Genomic DNA, 18,436 nt, shown 5'->3' on the forward strand with positions numbered 1-18,436 from the left:
TACATCATCACAAGCAGGTACGTTTTTGTTGGAACTCAGCCCTTTATGGATGGTTCCTTTGCTGCTCAGCTGTTGATTTACCTTTGATTGAGCTTCACACGTGTTGTGTTCTTTCACTTGGACTGCTGTTGGTGTTGCGCAGACCGTTTAGGGACCCTCTTGTTTGGTCTTGTGCCACTTTGTTTGTACAACTTAATGTTCCCATGACAGCACAGCACGACCAAGCAGTCAATCAATTTGGTGGAAACATGAATGTTGCATTTCCCCGCACGTAATGGTTCAGTGTATGGAAGTAAGTTGTTTCCATCCACCCATCCATTATCTTTACCGCTTATCCTCAACAGGGTCGCTGGGGTGCTGGAGCCCATCCCAGCTATTTTCAGGCAGTGAGCATGGGATACCTTTAAATGTTTGCCTGCCAGTCGCATGGGCACACAGAGATATACAACCATTCATACACTCACACATACCTAGCGACAGTTTGGAGTCACCAATTCACCTGTCCTGCATGCAGGAAGCCAGAGTTCCCAGAGGAAACCCACCCAGGCACAGGGAGAACATGCAAACTCCGCACAGGAAGGCTGGTAGCTGGATCTGAACCCATGACCTACGAACTGTGCCGCAGACCTGCTAACTACTTAACCGCGGTGTCGCCCTAATTTAGTTTAGTTTAATTAAATTCAATATTTGATTGCTTCAATTGGTCCTTTATTATCAAATGCTGTGCAGGCGTGTGTCAACCCAAAAGCATTTCATGCGGTACAAAATGTGACCGCTCATTTAGTTAGAGTGGAAAAGCACACCCTGCCAATTGAGCTTTTTGCAAGCATTAATTAAATTAACCTTCAGAACTCAAATGAGAACTTTGGTCGGTTTTCTCACTGATTTAGCTTTAGAATAGTAGAGCATCGACCATGAAACACTAGTTATTTTTAGCCTAATAAAAGGCGAGCAGTTTTTTTGCTTTAAATTTTTGTCTTGTTTACTATTCGTTGTTGGTGTGACTTGTTTGCTCTGTCATTGCCTTTCCTAACTAGTTTATTTGACTCAATAGTCTTATGCCAAGTTGCGGTTTTCCTCGCTACCCTCGCACACTTGAAGGATTTGGCGACAGAGCGCCAACAATATCAAACCCGTTTGATACTCTGCACCATCGGTGTCGCACCGTTACCCTCAAAAAGTGCCCTTGCACATCTGACGCCAGAAACAAGATGAAGATCGTCAGTGTGTTAGGTGTGCGAGGCCTAAGCCTTCACTTTCCTGAAATGTTTTCCTTTCTGTTTAATAGCTAAAAACCCAGCATCCTTACAGCACAAACTATCAGAAGATGTTGTCTCTGTATCTGGCAACAAAATAAAATCTGGTCCTTGATGTCTGCAGGATTCACTCTCATGCTTCCCTTTGCTGGTGACATCTGGATATAATAACCATAACAAACACTAAGCCTGAGTCATCACAAACTCGATAAATCAGTTATGTGTGTTTATGGTTCCTCGCTACCCCATGTTAATTCCGGATGCCTTTTCTTAACCAGAATAGAAAGCTGCTACGCCTTGGGAGCAGAGTGGCCAACCCTGGACTTCACTGTCCAGCTTTGTACTGTATTACGTTACAGGTTGTGTTCCCCGGCCACTGGTAGTCCCACCATTGGCACTGCTGATGCATACTTACTATGTCTACCTTGCAAATACAAAAGAACCATCAATAGTCTGTAGTTGCCAACTTAGAAGCTGTCGGTATCTCCCACTCAATTGTCTCAAACACCATTTTGGACTAATAGGTCTTTTTCAAAGGAGACCTCACTGTCTGATTTCCACCATTGTCATTTCCTTCAGTGGCGCTGTTTTAAAAGCGTAATCAACTGAGCGGAAACTAGTCATGCTAAGAAAGGTCATGTGTAAGAGGTTGTGGTGCTTCTTACAGCTGGTTAGGCATCGCCAAGATGGTTCTGTGTGAAATAACTCTGCCCATATAGTCAACATGAAGTTGGCAGTATTACCTTTGGAAGTCTTCAGCCAGATTTTGAAGCAGATTAACTGAGTCCCCTTGACAATCCTTAAGTGTTGGCACAGAAACCAACATGTCTTCAGCATGCTTCAGCGTAGTGCTTTTGTGTTGAATCCCATCCTTGGAACTGCCACAGCACCTAATTAAAAATAAGTGGATTGCATGTGGCAATCGCTCCGGAGCTTGAGTGTTCGTCTTGTGACCGGGTGGTCGCAGGCTTGATTCCTGGTTCCTTTTGAGTTAAATGTCATTGGACTCGACACTGAACCCCCAATAAGCTGTGTGTGTGTGTGTGTGTGTGTGTGTGTGTGTGTGTGTGTGTGTGTGTGTGTGTGTGTGTGTGTGTGTGTGTGTGTGTGTGTGTGTGTGTGTGTGTGTGTGTGTGTGTGTGTGTGTGTGTGTGTGTGTGTGTGTGTGTGTGTGTGTGTGTGTGTGTGTGTGTGTGTGTGTGTGTGTGTGTGTGTGTGTGTGTGTGAAGCACATTGTAAAGCGCTTTGAGAGGTATTCAGTGACTTCAAAAGTAGTATTTAAATCCAGTCTATTAACTATATTTGTATCCCGTTTTTGACTCTAAATATCCATAAATGCTGTCCAGAAGAAAGACCTTTCACAGTGTGTTGTCGACCCAAAAGCCCAACGATTTATTAAACAATCATTCTTTAAAGAACCTGGACGGAATTTGGAACTTTTTTACTCATGGCTGCCACCTCTGGCTTTGTGTCATAATTGCAGCCTCAGTCAGCTCTTTCATGATGCACGTGCAAGTATGTGCATTTCATAGACACACTTGAATAAGCTCTTATTTTCTTTTTTGGGGTTCAGGTTGGTGTTTGGACTGTTAGGGAACTTGGAGGCCTCTTCTTACTTTCAACATTTTAATGCAATTCTAACAAATAAAAACCCTCTGGGACAAGCATGACGTCACACCCCCAGCACTCCTCCCGAACTCCCAATCCGCCTACCTAATGTGTTTCGCCCTTCACAGATTTGCTCGTTGTAAAATAAAAGCAGTCATAGTCAAGTCAAGTCATGTTTATTTGTAGAGCCCTTAATCACAAGAAGTCTCAAAGGGCTGTGCAGACTATTGCAAACTACAGACTATTATTACACTTCTGATCTAAATCTAATTACAAACAATTTTGACATCCAGACATGACTATTGTAGACCACTCAAATTTTGGACACAGATATTGTTTTAAATTTCCTGTCACACAAGCGTATTAGGGATAGTTATCTGTTTCCTGCAAAAGTGCATACCAAGTTAACAGTTTATTCCTCAATCAAGACTAACACGACACTTAATTTGTAGTCGAAGACCATCCTTGGACCAGAGTGTGCATTTATATAACTCTACTGGTTTAATCGGACTATTGCCTGCATGTAAACACAATATGTTTCTTGCGGGCGTAGTTGCTTAATTTAGTTTGGTGCCGTTCCAGTGAGATTTACAAAGAGGACTGCCTAAAGAAAATATTCAAATTCCCACAGTCCTTAATGATGTCCGGCAAAGGCACTACAAAGATGGCTGTGCTCAAATCTCCAATAAATGCACAGGTTTACATTGACATTATGGACAGCTTTCCTATTCCTTTAATTAAAAAAACATTTGGTGATGATGAACTTATTTTCCAAGATGACAATGCCTCATGCCACAGAGAAAAACTGTGAAGGCATTCCTTGTAGAAAGACGCACCCTGTCATTGTCATGGCCCGCAAATAGTCCAGATCTCAACCAAACTGAAAACTGTGGTGGAAATGGAAAATAATTGTCCACAGCAAGGCTCCAACCTGCAAAGATGATCAGGCAACTGCAATCAAAGAGAGTTGGCACGAAATTAATGAAGAATACTGTTTGTCACTTATCAAGTCAATGTCTCAGAGAGTGCAAGCTGTCATAAAAGCCAAAGGCAGTGCAACTAACTAGTGATATGTTTTGATTGTTTTTTCTGTGTCTGTTTTTCATGATTCCATATTTTTTTCCTCAGACTGGAATGATACCATGTTTTTTCCCTGTGCTTGTTCTATAATAGTATCCTTGACTGACCACCACAAAGATTTTTATTAATTTCTTTTAGTGTTTCTGAATGTCAAGGAGTTGCACTTTTGGAAAACATTATTTTTTTTTCATGCTTTTTATCTAAGTTTGTTCTAGAGAATAAAATGTCGGACTGAGTACTTGTCCAAGACTGGTGATTCCATACTTAGTGCTAGGGGTTTTAGAAGTGTTGCAAGATGATTGAGATTCACATTACTTCAACTTTATTTTTTGTATAAATGTGCTATCATTTGTAGTTTGCCAAATGGTATTCACTTTGTAAAATTTGAAGGCTAATGTAAATTCATCCTTTTCTATTTTTGAAGTCTACCCCTGGCTGATGACACCACGGAACAACAACTAACGAACAATCTACCCTACATCTGATTTAAGGGTGATGTACCAGTAAGTGTTCATGTTTTTAATACTGTAGACGTACAACCGTTTGTTTCAATTTGATGATGGGAATTTAAATTTATCTTTAATTCTATAGTGAATTATTCTATTGAAAACAAAAAGATACTTGGTCATGTTTTTTGTGCAGAAACTACTTTTATTACACATCCTATCTATATTGCTAAATACCATCTTTGTGATTATTTGGCACACTTAAAAGTGGCCAACCTTGAAAGAACACCTAGAAGACTAAATTGGGTAGCATGGTGTGGTCAGTTTCGCAAGTAACATTTTAATTGAGCAGCGATGCAAACACGAGACGAACATTTAACAATTTCATTCAGTTTCTGTCGTTGCACTCCCTTTATGACTACACCGCCTTTTGTCCATCTTAAAGGGATACAAAGGATTCTTACCAAAATATTGATAAAATGCCCTATCTACAACCATTTATGCACAGTGCGTGGCCAATAGAGCAGTGGTACTTACCACTCTTTGAGCTACTAAAGTCCGCCAGTTTTATATGTGCACTTCCTACATTAGTGTTAAAATTATAAATATATTTATATACGGCGGCACGGCAGATGAGTGTGGTTGCGTGGGTTTCCTCTGGGCATTCCTGATTTCTCCCACATTTCAAAAACATGCCTGTCAGTTTAATTGGCTGGTTTAAATTGTCCCTAGGTGTGAATGAGCAAGTGTACTGGCTGGCAACCAGTTCAGGGTTTCTCCTGCCCACTGCCCGAAAATGGCTGGCATGGGCTCCAGCACCCCCGCGACCCTACTTAGGATAAGCGGTGCAGATAATGGATGGCTGGAGATTGATCTAACAAAAAACAAGTTCAAAAATAATTTTGGTACAAAAATGGTTACAGTATACTCAACATTGCCTTGAACGGTGACTAATGCAATATCATCCAGAGTGGTAATGAGGATAAGCGGATAAGTGTGTATATATATATATATATATATATATAATATACACACACACAGACGCTCCACTACTTGGGACCGTTCAACTTAAGTAAAACCGTAGATACAAACCTTTTTCGGGATGACGAAAAATATCCTGACATTGCTGTAAGTTAGATTTTGTATTGTGTGTGTATGTATATAAGTGTGTGTGTGTATATATATATATATATATATATATACACGGCACGGTGGTTAGCGCGTGTGCGGCACAATTCTGAGGTCATGGGTTCAAGTCAAGCTACCAACCTTCCTGTGCGGAGTTTGCATTTTCTCCCTGTGCTTGCGTGGGTTTATATGTATGTATGTATGTATGTATGTAATATAAATTTTCAAATTCAAAATATAACCTTTTTTTCTTTCATCTGCGACCACTTGAGCCGAGATGTCTTAATTAACGTCCTCTTTCGCTGATGGTGTCATTTGAAAGAGGAATTTCTTTCCTTACGCCACTATTTCGATGATCAAATTTGGTTTTACAAGTGTTACACCATTGATATGCGGTTTGCTCTCTTTGAGATAATGTACGCAACTCTATACGATTCAATTAGGATCAGTTTGTTAATGGGGCCAAAACAAATGCAAGCAGAGTGGCTTTATCATCAAATCTGGCTCTCTTCACCTTAAAGTCAGCAAGCGTTGTGTTATTATATTCCCCATCCCAATGTGTTCCTCTAGTTTTGCTGGTTCAAGGCTAGAGTTGCTTGACTTGGCATTGCCAATAATGCTGACAGGGTGCTGGCACCTATCCCGTTCCGTGATAGATGAGAATCCATATCATACAAGTAATTACACATAGCACTACGGTGACATCAACTCTTTGGATCACTCCTGCGCTTATTGGATAAGCAATGTCATGTGATCGACTGCAGCCTCTGATGGCCAAGCAGGGCATTTCATTGCTTTGAAAACGGAAGTGTCTGTGCACCTAGACCTTGTGACAGAGGCTCCACCAAACCCCTGAGACTGACTCACATAACCCCTAGGGCAGGAGTGGCCAACCCAGTGCATGTCCTGCATGTTTTATCTGCTCCAATACAGGTGATTAGAATCACATGCATCATTATCAAGCTCACACACAGCTTGGTAACAAGCTAATAATTTACATCCTCCTCGTGCAAGAGAAACTTCCAAAAAATTGAGGACATGCGGCTCTTGAGGACCAGGTTGGCCACTCCTGCCTTTGGGTTCTGTCAAACCCAGGCTAAGAACCACTGCAGTTGAGACATACAGTGCCATGAAAAAATATTTACCCACATCCTGATTTCTGTGGGGGTCTTTTGCGTATTCATCTCTGACAAGGGTTTTAGATCATCAAACAAATTTTAATATCACACAGAGACAACCCTATTGTATACAAGATGCAGTTTTTAAATGCTCCAGTTTTTCACCAGGTTTTCACGCACTGAAGGAGGGCTCTTGGCCTACTCGTCCACACAGATCTTCTCTAGATCAGTCCGATTTCTGGGCTATCACTGAGAAACAGAGTACGAGCTCCCTCCAACGATTTTCGATTGGGTTCAGGTCTGGAGACTGGCTGGGCCATGCTAGAACCTTGATATGCTTCTTGCCGAGCCACTCCTTGTTTTTCCTGCCTGTGTGCTTTGGGTCATTGTCGTGTTGGAAGATCCAGCCATGACCCATCTTCAATACTCTGACTGGGGGAAGAAGGTTGTTACCCAAAATCTCTCAATACACAGCCCCAGTCATCCTCTCTTTAATGCAGTGCACTCGTCCTGTCCCATGTGCAGAAAAACACCCCCAAAGCATGGTGCTACCAACCCCATGCTTCACAGTAGGAATGGTTTTCTTCAGATTGTACTTTTCATTCTTCTTCCTCCGAACACGCTTAGTGGAATTATGACCCAAAAGTTCTATTTTGGTCTCATCTGACCACAAAACTTTCTCCCATGACTCCTCTGTATCATCCAAATGGTGATTTGGCAAACTTAAGACGGGCCTTGACATGTCCTAGTTTAAGCAGGGAAACCTTTCTTGTCATGCATGATTTCAAATCATGACGTCTTAGTGTATTACCTACAGTAACCTTCCATCTCTTTTCAGGTCATTGACCAACTCCTGTCATGTAGTTCCAGGCTGATTCCTCACCTTTCTTAGAATCATTGAGACCCCGCGAGGGGATATCTTGCATGGGGCTCCACTCCAATTGAGATTGACCGTTATGTTTAGCGACTTCCATTTTCCAATGATTGCTCCAACAGTGGACCTTTTTCACCAAGCTGCTCGGTAGCCTAGATGGTAGGGCGCCTGCTCCGAGACTGGAAGGTCGCTGGTTCACGCCTCGGCCGTGTCATACCTAAGACTTCCTGCTTGGCGCTCGACATTAAGGGTTGGAATTGGGGGGTTTGGTCACCTAATGACTCCCAACACAGCAGTTGGGTCTAAAATGGCGGCGCCCTGTTTGGCTGCGGCTGCATCGGCTCGCTACAGTTTAACTGTACGGGTCAGATGTATCGACATTTCGTTCTGTGTGCATGATTACAAAGAATGACAATAAAAGTAAATTCTTCTATTCTTCAATTAGTCCGTAGCCTTTTTCAGCCTTGTGGTGGTGTACAATTTTGTCTCTGGTGTCTTTGGGCAGCTCTTTTGTCTTCGCCATGTCACAAGTTAAGTCTTACTGTTTGTATGGGGTGGACAGATGTCTTTTGCAGCTAACAACCTCAAACAGGTGCTTCTGTTTCAGGATGATACATTGAGTGCAGGTGGCTTTTAATGGGCGGACTAACTTTCAGGTCTCTCGTTGCATACAATGTTGAAATTAGTGACATTAAAGACAATTAATTTTATGCATGTCATCTAAATTACCGTAATTTCCGCACTATAAGGCGCACCTAAAAGTCTTAATTTTTTTCAAAAGCTGACCATGCGCCTTAAAATACAGTGAGCCTTATATATGGCTCAATATTAAATCACAAGGTCTCGCAACTTACGCAACAGCCACCGACTCGATTATCCCCCGAACGTGTAGTAGTCCGCGGTGTATGCTGGGATTTATATACCGGCATTTCATTGGCTAACCTATGTATCAATCATCATTTGAATCGATCGCTATTGGCTAAAGTTATTCGGAGCCTCGGATAGGCTAGAGGGCCGAAACAAACCCTGCAATTGGCCGAAAAAGATGTGTCAATCATCAGTCGAATCGATCGCTATTGGCTGAAGTTATTCGGAGCCTCGGATTGGCTAAAGGGCCTAAACAAACCCTGCAATTGGCCGAAAAAGATGACTGAATAGCAAGCTTGCTAAACTACGCCATAAAGAAACATGTTTCATTAGTCTGTATTTGTAAACATTTTACTCTCCTGGATTTACTACACTCACGGTTGTAAGAAGACCATGATTGCGTATTATTATTGAACGTGAGAACTTAGGTGAGCTATGCGGCTTTATATTTTCCCGGTAATTAAACTCAATTCCAAGTGTTTATTGTCATATGCACAGTAAAGTTGCGAGCGAAAAAGAAAATAGGAACTAAGGAATGGTTGGCATTTCTTGAATCCCAAGACTTTAACCTTCCGAATGATATTTGAAATGATGCATTTGAGTGACATCGTACGGACACCGCATCCGCACGTGTCTACGACACATATTTGCTTCTTTGCAAGCTTTGGGAATGTTAAGGGGGTAATCAGTTTGACTGAATCAGCTGACTGTTTTGTCGACGTTCCCATTGTAGCGCCTTATAACCCGGTGCGCCTTATCTATGGAAGATATAGGACCAAAAACTATTTTTTGGGGGTGCGCCCTATAGTGCGAAAAATACGGTATATTGGCCTCAATGTTATTTGAATGTTACCGAGGCGAGTCAGGCTCTGTTTCCTTCTACTGTCAAGACATGCTTTCTTTGTAAATGTTAAAGGTACCGCCATAATACACAGGGTCTACTTTGCAATTATTTTCATTTGCTGTGTCCAGGCTAAAATGTTTCCAAACTTTAAAAGTTCTGTTACACGCACTTGATGAGGACACCGCCTTTTCTGTATGTTCCCACTCGAGACAGTCGCATTTGCACAAGCGCAACTTGGCAAAGAATATAACCATGTGAAATTCCTCACGCTGTTGAAAAAACGATTCTGTCGACAAAGATCACGATAAAATTGTCAACTTTTTCCATTATCGATATGCATTAAGAGATGAGTTGTTTTTCTCACCACATTGCGTCTATGTGTATTTTCAATTCCGTGTGTGTTTTACCTTAGTGGTCAGATGTCCTATGGTTGCATTTTCAGAGTTCCTTTTAGATGTAAGGCTATTCCGGAGCAGTCTTAATCATTCTGTACTCAAAAGGTGGAACTTGAGTACATGTAGTTCCAGTCCTTTGATTTGTTGTATACTTAGGACATTTGGGTTTGGGATAAATGTCGGTCAAAAGTTGGAAATCCCAGCTTTTTTTTCTTAGTAATTTAATCACATTTAAAATGACTTTAGCTCAACCGCTAAATCTCTTTTGTACAAGATAACAACAAAGAAATCCTTGCCATTGCAATACTTTTGCAGGGGAATGATTGAATTGCTGAATTCTACTTTTTTCATTGCAGGGAGAAAACCAAGACTCCTGGAGAATAATGGCTCATGAGTGGGATTCATATTTTCAAACAATCACACCCTTGTCATCAGCTTCAAAGACGCTGACAGAGCAAGACGGAAGTATAGCCCAGCATTTGGAGATCTTTGCAGGCCACACTGAGCTTTCCAAATCCACAGCTTCACACAGTGCCCCATCAACAGATTCTACATTGCATACAAACTTATCAAATTCCAGAATTGAAAATTCAACTCCTGATTGTGCTTACAGCAGCTTCTTCAGAGAAACATCTTACCCCGATGGAGAACTTGCATTACAAAAAGCCTCTGAGAGGTGTGAAGACACAGAAAATAAAGATGTGGACATCAATGGATATTGTTCTGGACATTTGCCCTCATCTTTTTTAGGGGAGGTTCAAGGAATTGAGCAAAACTGTGAACTTTTAGCTTCATCGCTACTTGAGGATTATTCAGATGTGAGTAGTTGCTCGGACGCAGATTTCAATGAAAGAAGGAATTCTTCCACATTTATGACCCCTCCAACTCCACAGACGAAACCTGAGTTTACAAAAAAACTCAACCCATTAGAATGGCTTTTTACCCATCCAGAAAAAGTGACTGCTTCAACTGAGGTTAAAGAAATTTTCCCAAGTGCACCAAAATCGATTCAGATGGAAAATGCAGCTGAATGTTTACTGGGGACGGACAAAAGTTCAATACCAAATGGTGTTTGCAACACAGTACAAAATCAGTCCCACTCGCACATTCCAATTGTAGAGAAAAGGCAAATTGAGGACTGTAATGCTGACGCAGGGGTTCCAAGTCAAGAACAAATGAAAAATCTGGGGCACAACCATATTGAGGGATACTTCTCGGACATCTCTGTAAGTGGCAATGAAAACATGGAGGATCACCAAAATCATAGGAAAGAGCATTGTACCATAATGACTCAATGCATGCAAACATCAACTGCAAATTCCAAAGATGAGAATGGGATAGAGGAAACAAAGAAATCGTCCTCCCTGGAAAATAATGTCCCAGATAACCCTAACGATATTGGACAGCAAAACCTCGATATTACATTTGTTGAGGAGCATTGCAATACTGAATGTGATCTGCTGCAGGAGGAATCATTAAAAGGACATACAAAGACAAATTCGAAACAATTCAGAATTCATAGTGAAAGCGTGGAGATGAACACTCTCCTGTTGGATACAAAAAATATAGGTTGGGACAATGACATAAAGTCGGGCACTGCTCGAATATCGGATTCCCCAGAGTCACACTCTAAAAATGCTGACCTTGAACCAACGGAATGCAACAATATGTTGGATTCCAACTGTCACCCAGATGGTTTCTGTTTGGAGTTACCAAAAAATGAGCCTCCCCAAAACGTGTTTCCAGACAATACCTGGAACGCTGCTCTGGTTTCTGATGGTCATTTGAGTGATGCCAGTGGCAAACACAGTTTATGCAGGAGTTCAAATTCTGTTCCAGATAAAACAGAATTGGTTTGTGATGCTTTTGACAATTGCAATAACTATCCAAGTGTTGATTTCATCACAGAGTTGCCACAACAAACCTGCCTCAGTACAGAAACAGATATTTGTGACAAAGTTGATACCAATGTGACATTTGACACTACTCGCTTGGATGAGCATGTTGATTACAGAAACGGATCAAATTATTTTGAATCCTCAAAATACAGTGACTTGAGCACTAAGCAATATTCCAACATTGATAAGGATTCCCAGGAAAACTCATTGCAGTGTCCTTTCGAGTCACCCCAAAGTCCTGTGCGCTCTGAAAAAGAACCTGCGAGCTCCCCATTTGATAGGATGGAGACTTGCGAGGAAGATAAGTTGATGCTTTCTGAGACACATTTTGAAAAACATTCAACTTACACAGACTCAATCCAATCAAATGGCAATAGCTTAGATGAGCCAGAAAAACAATACCTTGATCTTATATCATCTTTACGAATGAGAAAACGCCTGCAACCTGTTGTAATGATGGATAAAATGGAACCGTCACAAAATAATTTCTATCAGTGTGCAATCTGCCAGAATATAACTTACAGTCCTGATCATCTAATTGAACACCATCACTGTAGACACTCACAAAAGATCTTCCAATTCGGCAAGGCATCTGATCAATACCTTCTAGGTAATGACCGGTCAGTCATGGATGAGGGCAACAAAATCAAAAAACTTCACCTGACTTCTGATACACCTAAAGCAAAAAGAAAACATTGTTGCGACATTTGCAGTAAGACATTTTCAAAAATTTTTGAGTATGTAAAGCACATGCGGAATCATACTGGTGAAACGCCTTATAAGTGTGAACGCTGTGGTGTCTATTGTTCTCAGAAGAGCTCTTTAAACAGACACCAGAGCTCACTTAAATGCGGGAATTTCAAACCAGAAAATCCCCAGGTAAATTCCATTGACCATGAAGTCATTAGGCCAGGTTTACGTGCAAATTTACCAGCACAAAAAACAAGTATGGACTTTTTGCTGCCTGAAATCTTGCCTAAATGTTATGTGAATATATTTGATATCTGCAGAACTAATATCTGTATTCATTGTGGAAAACAATACTCAACTCCGGAGAGAGTAAAGAGGCACAATTCCAGAGTACACAAGGAAAACACTACATATGTTTGGAAAACCGATACTATGATGAAATTATGTCAAAGAATATCTAAGAACCCTTTAAAAACAGCTCTAGAAAAACACGCACATATTGAAAATCTTAAATACAAATGTCCTATATGTCCTCGACTATTCAAATACTCCTACAACAGAGCTCGACATTTACGTCACTGTGTCAAGCAGGCTGCTGTTAATAGCAAGGGCAAGAATGGTGGCAAATATATCTGTCCTCTGTGTGGTACTGGATTTAGTCAATCGTACAGTAGATATAGACATATAAAAAGCTTTTGCTTAAGAAGATGTCTTGATCGATTATCACAGAAGAGAATTGAATCAAAGAAGAGGCGTAATCTTGATACTGATGGAGGCATTGCTGTAAAGGGAGTGGAGGTTAAGAAGGATGAATCCGATTCAGATTTGTCAAGTCCCAAATCCAAACAGTTATATAATTGTGATGCTTGTCCTTCAGTTTTCCAACAAGTGTCTCATCTTTATGAGCATGTGAAGAGACATGAATCTAAAATCTCGAACAAAATGATCAAGTATAGGTCGTCATTCTCTCCCGACAAGCCAGGGCTAACAACTCTAAGCAGGACAAATACTGAAGAAAGCAAAAATATAACCGATGAAAAATGTGTTTTCAAACAAGAGGCGTGTGAATCGAAGGTGCTAAGTTGTTTCCTTTGCAATAAGGTTTTTGAAGACGGATGCTCCCTAAGGAAACACAGTTTCACACACATAACTTCACGTCAATGTCCATACTGCAATCAAAAGTTCAAAGAGCGCCGTTATTTGCTTTCTCACATGATGAAACATACAGGTGAGAAACCTTATTCCTGTGCTCAATGTGGAAAAGGTTTCTATAAAAAGCCAAACTTGGACACTCATGCGAAAAGTTGTGTGCGAATTTCCCCCAAAACTAGTACCAAAAAGCAATCCATACCCTATAAGAATAATGGTGCTATTTGTTCCCGATTCTTTTCTAGGAAAGGCCACCTCAATCATAACCTGGAAGGTCACAATTCAAATACTCTGGAATGCTGCGTCAATTGTGGGATGTACTTTGGTTTGAGTGAATTTCATCGTCACAAGTTGATTTGTAAAAAGAAGGCTCAACCAGACAATACCTCGGCTAATGGCATCACCTGTCAAAACAAACCCGTGGAAAGCCAGACTGTTACTAAAAAATCCTCAAATGCGTCTCGTATGTTTCCATATCCGTGTCCTCACTGTTCGAAGAAGTTCCGGTTCAAATCATCATTATTAAAACACAGCATGTCCCACACTTGCCTAAAACCCTTTTCATGTGGGAATTGTGGGAAACAATTTCCAGCCATGTCATTACAGTTGCAGCATGAAGAGGACTGTAATGTTTCAAAAGAGGAAGTTAATGATGAGCCTTTGGCAGAAATGCAAAACATGTCTGTTGGACAAAAGGGCGCACAGATATATGTTGAAAAATCTGGCAATGAGTACAAATGCAAATTTTGCACACAGGCATTTGTCAAGCCACGAAGCCTCCGACGTCATATTTTGACTCATAATGAAGTCAACCCATATCACTGCAAAACCTGCGGAAGCTGCTTTTCACGGTATGATTATCTTAAAGTACATCACGCTCACTGTAAAGGAAAACTAATGCAGCTACAAATCCGGATTCCAAAAATCAGCGAGTATGATGTTGGCAAGGGGTGGAAAAAAAGATTTGCCAGTGAATCAACCAAACATCAGCAGACTTTAGACTGTAAAGTGTGTTCCAAGAGATTCCCAGCTCAGTCCTCATTGTCTCGCCATTTCGCATTATTCCACGCTATCAAATTGTATAAGTGCTCGCATTGTGATGCAAAGTTTTGTTATGAAAGATCTATGAAACACCACATGAACCATTCAAACTGCAGAAAAGCACTTAAGAAAACGTTGCCTACACCACCAAAGGATAATCAGCCATCAAAAAATCATAGCGAGATGGTTAGTGAGGAAGAGCCTACATGTCCGCAGGATAACCTGCCATCAGAAAATGTTAGCGAGAGACTCCATATGGGAAAACCTACATGCAAACTTCAGTTTCATTCTGGAAAGGATCACAAATATTCGTGCACTTATTGCCCCCTTCGTTTTCCTGACAGCTCAAAGTTAAAGCTACACATGCGTTTGCACACTGGAGAGAAACCTTTTGCTTGCGATTGTGGTTTAAGATTCATCAGGTATGACTACTTAAAACGCCATTGTCGCAGGTGCAACATCAAACTTTGCAAAGCATGCGGAGTAGCATTCCCAAAGAAAGATATCAAAGATCATCAAAGAACGTGTACCACACTACCCGACCACTTGGCAATACCAGAGGAAACTTCTGAAACCCTCGAAAAAGGCTTTTCCTGTGCATACTGCTCTTTATCCTTTTCTTTATTTTCCCAACTTCAGGAACATTTTTTAAATGCTCACAAAATGGAAACTGTTGATCCACCAGCAGCTCATGAGCCTCTCCAACATCAGTTTTTAAAACTACCCAATAAAAAAGATGATACCCAAGACGAACAAATCAGTGATGGAAATAATTTGACATGCAAACTCGACGCGTTTGTTGATGTTTCTGAATCATTTGTATGTGGAGTCTGCAATTTGTCCTTTGGAAATAAAGCGGGACTAATGGGCCATTATCGTGTGCATTCAAAAGACCCCCCTTTCGAATGCAAAAACTGTAAAAAAGGCTTCTGGAATAAATATTTACGTCGCAACCATAGCAGAAAATGCAGGGTAGGCTACGTTACCACAAAGGCTAAAGTTCAGAAGCTGGACTTGTTACCCCCTAGCGAAGACTTCAATGTAATTCAGCCTAACTTCCAAGATGAATCGCAGACAGGCACTGGACTTTTGGAAAGAAAGTCCCCAAGCAAAGAAGAATCCAAAGTATCGCTGCAAACACCAGCTGAAGATAAGATACAAAGCAGTGCAAACAAAAGAGTGGTTCAGTACCAATGTTCAGAATGCAATTTGAGCTTTACCGATGGCTTGATGCTCATCAGTCACCTTGAAGAACATGGGCGAGAGGAAGAGGCGAATAGAGCCAAATCCTGTCCAAAGTGTCATCGGGACTTTAGCGGGGATGCAGAACTTGAGAAACACATGGGAATTCATGGTCTAAGATTGAGTTTCTCTTGCACGCAGTGTTCTCTTTCATTTTACACGTTGACACAGTTTGACATCCATAAAACATACCATGATCCAAACAGACCGTTTGTGTGTAAACTATGTAAGTTTAGGTTTTGGTCCATACGATCTCTTGGTAATCATTACAATAAAGACCACCGGGACCGCTCATTTGCTTGTCAATTCTGTGAGAATACCTATGTCAACAAGAATTCTCTCAAAAGACATTGCCAAAATAGGCACCCAAAAGAGCTAAAGAACTCTGAAAGTAGTCTTGTGGCTTGTGAAAGTGGTGAAGATGGCAGTAGCGGAGATAGTGACTCGGATTTTGCACCTTACTTTCCATGCCATGTATGTGGGAAGACATTTTCAACGTCGGAAAATCTGGAAGATCATCAAAAATGTCATCTTGGTGAAAAGCCTCACGAATGCGCCGAATGCGGCAAATGCTTTTTCCAGGCTTCTCAGTTGGAGTCCCACAAACGGATGCACAAATCGGAGTTGCAGTGTCAGGTGTGCGGAAGGGGTTTTGTGTCCTTTTTTGCCCTGCGCAAACACAAACACACTCATGGCAAAAGTCGTCCACATCGTTGCCCCAAATGTCATCTAGGCTTCTCAGGAGCCTCCCACCTAGCCGAACACATGTCTACACATCAGGAAGAAAACTTCCCATGTGACATATGCAATCAAGTGTTCCCCTCAAAGAGTAGTCGGGTCGAGCACAGAAAACAACATATAGGCACAAGTGAGGCCTCGCATTCAGCTGAAAAGTCATCAACTCACCTTGAAAGTCTCCCTGCAAATCTCAACCTGAAATACAGCTGTGGTTCATGCAAAGAGCGCTTCAAAGACCCAGAGGAACTCTCAGCACATGGTTGCAAGGTCTCAAAGGACCGTCCCTTTTCTTGTTCCGATTGTTGTAAATATTTTCTTCACCCTTCCCACCTGGAACAACACAGGGTCACCCATCAAAAGTCGGAGCTTAAAAGCGAGTATTTATGTACCCGCTGTAATGTCACTTATCCGTCATATAAGCTCTTCTTCAACCACCTACAGAGTCATGAAAAGGAGAGTGATTCAATTGTAAATAGTTCCAATTGCTACAAATGTCCAGTTTGTGGGCAGTTTTTTGCTCAGGCTGCCGAATTGATATCTCATATTCCTGCCCATTCTTTGAGGATGCTTAAATGCAAACTTTGTAAAATGACCTTTCCTACCAACAACAAGCTTGAGGAACATGAGCAAACACAGCATCCATCTGTTTCTGGATTTGAATGCAAGGGATGTAATAAGACATTTGTGGGGAGTAATGCATTTCGCCAACACCCGTGTTGCCGTAAGCAAAGAGAAACTATGGGGACTGCAGTGAAGGCTGATGAAGAGTCAAAAACTGTCGGGACTGCGGTGAGGGCTGCTGAACCGACAAAAATTGTGGAGACTGCAGTGAAGTCTACTGAACCGACAAAAAACGTGGAGACTGCAGTGAAGGCTACTGAAGAGACAAAAACTGTGGAGACTGTGGTCAAGGCTGCTGAAGAGACAAAAACTGTGGAGACTGCAGTGAAGGCTGATGAGCTGATAAAAAGACTGGATACTTGGGATGAGAAGAACATTGATGTCGTCAAAGAAGAAGTATACAAATGCGACGCTTGCTCGATGCGGTTCTCTTCAAAAGGTTGTCTCATGGAGCATCAAAATAATGTGCATGTAAATGAGAAACAATTCAAATGCAAGCATTGCTCCAAATCGTTCGCCTTAAACCATTGTCTTCAAATCCATGTGCGAAAGATGCACATAAAATCGTCTGAAGCATCACAGCAAAGCCAGCTGAAATGTAACCAGTGCAATTCCGAGTTTGACACGCCCCAAGCCCTTTCATCACACATGAGAAAGCATGCGGAACAACAAGTAGGGCAGTACCGCTGTGACATGTGCTACAAGTCGTTCACACACCAGACTCAGCTTTTGCGGCATCAGGAAGGCCACGTTGGCCAAATTGTATATGAATGCACTGAATGTGACAAGGCCTTTGCTTTTCCCCACCTGTTGGAGGAGCACCAAAAGATACATGCTTAGATTTCCAGGTAACATCTCTTGGATACTCTTTGTCGTATCTGTCTCGGCCTTCCTTAACCTCAGATTGTTCTTCTCAAGCATTCTTGATCATGTAAATAGAAATGAAATAATTGGCCCCCTAAAAATGAGCTAGGCCAAATGTTCTTGAATACATTTGTTCTTATAATGTACATTATTTGTTTCTTCATTTTGAATTACAAAATTGTGTCTTGTTAAAGATACTGATAATAGCAAAAGCTTTTTTTTTTCAAAGCTTAAGAAGTTGTTTTTAAGTCTATTTAAGGTCATTTGCCGATACATGGTTCTGTATATACTTAGGTGAGTTTACTTGTTTAACTTGTCCATTTGTGTACATTTGACTAATGGCTCAATCAAATTAAAAGATCTGACCTGAACATGTTTATGACTTGCAATGACTGACTTAACTGATTATTTTCATATTGATTTAGGAGGGTGTAAAACAAATTTTCATTTGTGGTGGGACGCCATCCCAATTTTGCCCGGTTGGTTAACGATATAAAATGTATCTTGTCACTTCATATTTTATAAATTTAGTCTGATTTTCATCCCTCAACATTTTCCATAAATTCAGGATTACTAG

The 18,436-nt window shown here is 41.2% G+C and overlaps 1 protein-coding gene across 1 annotated transcript in view; it reads left to right on the top strand.

The window, feature by feature from the left end:
- Positions 1–18,230, top strand: part of znf1035 (zinc finger protein 1035) — a 32,416-nt gene extending 14,186 nt beyond the window's left edge. Inside the window, exons 3-4 of the mRNA XM_088326583.1 lie at positions 4,369–4,447; positions 9,973–18,230. Of these exons, the coding sequence (XP_088182709.1) occupies positions 10,000–17,835 (7,836 nt within the window). The 5' untranslated portion in view covers positions 4,369–4,447; positions 9,973–9,999 and the 3' untranslated portion in view covers positions 17,836–18,230. The remainder of the gene's footprint in view (positions 1–4,368; positions 4,448–9,972) is intronic.
- Positions 18,231–18,436: the final 206 nt, after the last annotated feature.

Source organism: Urocampus carinirostris, chromosome 2 (assembly GCF_059441175.1).
Source record: "Urocampus carinirostris isolate Australia breed hairy pipefish chromosome 2, RoL_Ucar_1.0, whole genome shotgun sequence".
In the NCBI taxonomy this organism is placed as follows: domain Eukaryota; kingdom Metazoa; phylum Chordata; class Actinopteri; order Syngnathiformes; family Syngnathidae; genus Urocampus; species Urocampus carinirostris.